This window comes from Hypanus sabinus, chromosome 29 (genome assembly GCF_030144855.1).
Source record: "Hypanus sabinus isolate sHypSab1 chromosome 29, sHypSab1.hap1, whole genome shotgun sequence".
NCBI lineage: Eukaryota > Metazoa > Chordata > Chondrichthyes > Myliobatiformes > Dasyatidae > Hypanus > Hypanus sabinus.
Genome location: NC_082734.1, coordinates 7,219,905 through 7,224,894, shown reverse-complemented (window position 1 = coordinate 7,224,894; position 4,990 = coordinate 7,219,905). Strand labels below are relative to the sequence as shown.

The 4,990-nt window shown below is 45.2% G+C and overlaps 1 protein-coding gene across 1 annotated transcript; it reads right to left on the bottom strand.

Moving 5' to 3' along the window:
* Positions 1–2,382: 2,382 nt before the first annotated feature.
* Positions 2,383–4,759, bottom strand: LOC132382933 (cyclic AMP-dependent transcription factor ATF-4-like). The gene is made up of 3 exons (XM_059953530.1): positions 4,603–4,759; positions 3,509–3,829; positions 2,383–3,270 (listed from the first exon to the last, which is right to left on the bottom strand). The coding sequence occupies exons 2-3, from the start codon at positions 3,726–3,728 to the stop codon at positions 2,471–2,473; spliced, it is 1,020 nt and encodes a 339-aa protein (XP_059809513.1). The 5' UTR covers positions 3,729–3,829; positions 4,603–4,759; the 3' UTR covers positions 2,383–2,470.
* Positions 4,760–4,990: the final 231 nt, after the last annotated feature.

Here is a 4,990-nt window from a genome sequence, read left to right as displayed (position 1 = left end):
CCTCTGACAGTTTGATGAAGACCTCACCTCAGTGGAAATTGTTATTTCTACAATGCTCCTGTCATCTGGATATTTGAGCTAGAGTACCAGGCTGTGGACCAAGGTTTCCAAAGGAGGGTGCTCTCAGAACCACAACTGACTTGCTTGACCACCGCTGTAAAAAGAAGCTGCACTCAGCAGTCTGTCCCTCCTATAAAGCACAGGGGACATTATTTGGCTCAGAGGAGTATTAATGCTAATATTGCTGTGCCACTTGGGAAGTGGCCAAGAGCAGGAGCTACGTCACTGCATCTGCTTGGATCTCAGCAGCTATCTTCCAACCGCTTCAAACGGCTGAGGATTTTGTGGCCTTGGCATAAGGATGCAGAACTTGGTTCTAAGTACTTGTGGTCTACTGAGCAACGGCGGTTTCTCATTTCCGTACATCTACTGCAGAACATAACCCTTCTAAGCAACCGTTCCTACCTCCTTCCCCCCCTCTCCAGACACACTTCTGCTTAAAGTACTCAACTTTTTGACTCTGCAGCACAATTAACAGTAATAACTTGCGTCTATGTGACATCTTGAAAAAAAAGGCATTCTTGGACACCACAGGAGTGGTGTTGAACCATGCTGAAGGATTAAAATAAGTGACCCAGGGCTAGGTCTGGGGTTGCCTGAGACAAGTTTTTCCAATTCCAACTGAGAGTTAAGCTTTGTCACATGTATATCAAAACATGCAGTGAAGTGTGTTGTTTATTGCATCAAGTTTTGCTGGGGGCAGACAGCAAATGTTGCCACTCTTCCAATGTCAACATGGCATGCCTCCTAACTTACTAACCCTAAAGTTAGTAAGTGATGGCAAAGTGTCTTTGAAAGGGGGAGTAAACCCACATGGTCACAGCAAGAATGTAGAAACTGCTTACATAAAGTGGCCACCAACCAGGACTCACCAAACTAGGGATGTCCTCAGTGTCTGCTGACACCACCTTTGGGATCACTGACCTGGACTGAGCACCCACTCCTGCCCATAACTCATTTACTGCCCCTAGAGACTCTCCCTCATCCATCCTTAAACCCCCATCTCCCCACAAATTATCAATGAGACCAACTACCAAATCCCAGCCACATCATCACATTGCAGCATTACTCCTGATGTAGTTTCCACCCAACGCTGTGCAACCTGCTGAGTTCTTCCAGCATTCCAACAGTTCAAAACAGTTTAAGAATCAAGGCAGTCATCAGTGAGCCAACACAGATTAGGGACATTTCACTTTACACTTTTCTTCTAGTTTTGGTGACAAATGACTAGGAAGTGGAAAAACTCAAGATAAGTCCTCAAAATATTGCCAAGGGATCCTCTAGACCTACTTTAGAGAGTAAGTCATAGTTCCTAACATCTCATTTGAAACAATGCCATCCAATATGCCACACCCCATTTTACTCAATTTCTGTAATGGAACTTAAGTCACCATTATTCAGGGTCCAAGTGGTTTCTATTTGGACCTGATGGCAAAGCAGATTCCCCCTTCCATGGGTACTATCCAATAGATCTGTTGGGCACCTGAATAGTACACAAAGACCTTACAGGCTAACCACTTCCAAGAGTCTTTGGGCAAGTTCTCTCTTGTCTGAACTGACTCAAGTTTTGGCTCAACTCCAATTACTTCTCAGCTAGTCAGACTTGTGGAACTTACACTCGAGGCAAATGGCTCGGATGAATGATACTCAGAAAAATTAAGTGAAAACTCATTATTCCACCATCACAAGCATCTACATTCCCCTCTTCCCTGACTGCGCCAGTAATGCCTTCAGCTATGTGTTGACTTCAATAGGCTTTTATATTCCACTTCCTTCTCAAATCTGCACAGCAAGCTATTTTATTCAGGTATGCTCCATAGATTAGACCACCACTGAAAATTTAAAATTTTTGTTTCATTGCCTCATACATTTCAGCAGAGGCTCTATCCCAGATGGCACGTGGGTTCACCCTCAATAAGCAGCCGGCCTTCCCCTATAGTTGGTGGGAGCTAGATTATCTATCACCTGCCACAAAGCATCTCAACAGCTGTCAATATTTTTATGGCTAACCCAAGGTTAGGGAAACATTTAACAGCTCCTTTGGAGCTTTAAGTAGTGGTCAGAACATTGATACATTCTCCAACTCTTAATCGGTGGCTACTGCTTGTAGCTGCTATCTGCTTTGCCAAATATTTACGACTGCAGGGCTGTCAGAATTAATTTAAGTGGTCAGGCAATAGAGCGTGTAAGAGCTGCTGCCACAGCTCCAGTATCAAACAGCAGTGCTGGATGGATGTTCTTCCTGGGATTGAATATATTTCTTCAGTGCTGACAGGTTAATTTGCTACTATGAATCATTTCTAAATACAAAATCAAGACAAATTACAAAGCAAACATTCCAAATTTTATTATAAAATTACAATATTTAGCCAACACTACGTACATGTATGTACAAAACTAAAGCGCAGTGCTATGTTACAAGCTTTTTATTTTTAGCTTTCCTAACATCCTCTATCAAGCTCTTTAAATATTGGATTTCTTTAGTCAATGAATCAGCTTTTTCCTGTAAGGTTTTATTTTTCTCCTCCAGAAGGCTACACTCTGCAACTATAGCACCTTGCTCTGCCCTCTTCTTTTGTCTGTATCGTGTTGCAGCACTCTTATTCTGCTCCATCTTCTTCAATTTTTTCTCCATGCTCTTCGGCTCCAGACAATTGCCTTTTAATTTGGGTGAACACCCTACCGTTTCCACACTAGGGCGATCGTATGGTTTTGACCTTGCAGGGCTGAAATTATTGAGGAAGGACTTGTCGTCTTCGGAAGATCTCTCTGACACACTTCTATCTAAAGACTCATCAGGGGAGTGAGGAGGACTAGAACCAAGACCACTGTCAGAATCTAACATTTCTGTGCAGGAATCCTGCAGAGGTGATGACTGAATCAAAACCAAGTCTAGCTTCTCCTCAACATTTGAGATATCAATTACCCTTTCTACTTCTACATGGAAAGAGTCATCAGGGAAGAAAATGGATTCTGGGACAACTGTAGGGGTACCAGGAGCCAGCTGATCTAACCCTTTAGGTGAATTTGGGAATGACCCAAGGTCCAGGCTCAGATCTGCTGCCTGTTTGACTGGCAAGGGTTCAAAAGGCAGTTCTTCTAAAAGATTAGAACCATCCAAAGCAGACAGCAGATCTGGGGAGGGACAACCAGTTTCAGTGTCAAAGAGATCCACCTTCTCTACCATCCAGTCCAAGCCGGTGAACGCATCTGAAAGAGAGAAACAACAAACAGGTGAAAAAAAATCACACTGGCAGTTAAGCAAGTTTAGTCTAGACAAGATCAAGGACTTCACAATATTGAAAGGAAGGTTCTGTCAGGCACCATAAACTACAACAGTTCTGCACTAACACTCTTTATGGACTTTTAATACTTATGAGATAGAAATCCCCATTTGCTCCAACTAAAAATGAACAACAAATTCCAATTAAGGAACTTATTAACTTACCCACATTATCTGTGTCCAAAGGGTCAATACATGGACACTGGGAGGACAATTCACTTCCCTCATTGCCACCAAACTGGGGAGGTGTGAGGCAAGACTTCACCGGCCCGGCCTCCAGGTCTGCATTGACGAGACTCGGGTCAGCCATCAGAAATGGCGAATCGAGGCAGGACATGCAGTCCTCCATCAGGGATGAGAACCGAGAATCTAACCAAACTGACATCTTTCTGTACTTTGAAATACTCTTCGAGGGAAAACTGGGTCTGCAAGTCGAGTCTTTCTATGCTGTCGACTACAGCAAAGCTGAGAAGCCCATTGTGGAACCTGAAAAGAAACAAAAGTATTGCTCAATGCATTGTTCAGGAAACATTTGCTATTGCAAATTTTATACTTAAAAACCGAAGCATAAACCCGTTCTCCCCCCCCAAACCTAATTTGGGTTAAAAATCTATAAATGCAAGTGTAATTAGCAATCCACAAACATTTTAAATGATATTGGTGGTGGAAGAGATTAAAGACCAAACCCCGTCACGATCCCCATCTCAGCATTGTAGCTGGTGAACGACGAACAGGCGGAGGGTGGGGCGGAAAACCCACACAGCCGGTAAATTCACAAGTGCAGGACGGTGGTTAAGGCTGTGCCGAAAGTGCGAGCGCAGGCAGGGAGGGGGCGGTGGGGATCGGACAGGCACCGCCCAGAGCCGGAGGAGGGAGCTGCCACGTTTCACCCGGCCGGCGCGCCATCTTACCCTGCCCGACCGTCATCCGGCGAAGGAGAGCATTCATTCCCCGGTCTTTTCCCCATCACGGACCCGGCCCCAGGACGCGGAGACCCCACCCCGGCAGGGCTCCATTTTCCGAGTTCACGAAGCGGTCCGGTAGAAGCTCCCTTTTAGGTTCCTTTCCTGGCTATTTGCCAACACTCAAAAACCCACCATAATTTTCCTGCAGTATTTTTACACACTCTCCCGCGTATTTAACCGGCCTCAAAGCGAAGCGGATCCGGTCCCCGCCGGCGGGGCGGAGGCCGCCATTTACAATTCTCCCGCGCTCGGGTTCGAGAGCGGAAAATGGGTTTTCTTTTAAAATATACTTACGCCATTTTGAAAGTTTGCACTTTTGCCCAGTGCTGTGCACTGTTGCGAGTTGCCGCTGGGTCGCTTTACCGAGCCGCCATGCTGAATTAGAGGCGGACCCGCCAAATCTCACTTCGACCACTTCAGAATACAGCGACGGAATGAAGAAAAAGTTCCGTCTACCCCCTGATATAGACTTGACCGCATCACTCCAATCACTTCAATCACACCACCGCCTGACGTCACCAGAGAATAATCCCACCAATAAACAGCTTTTGGTCGCCAGTTCCTGTTTTAAACTTACATATTTTATCGTCTGCTGTACAGGCAGTATCTCTGGAATGCCTTGCATATTTAGTTTTGACGATAATTAGTATTTTGGCGAAGGAAAAAGCAGGTCGGCGGTGTT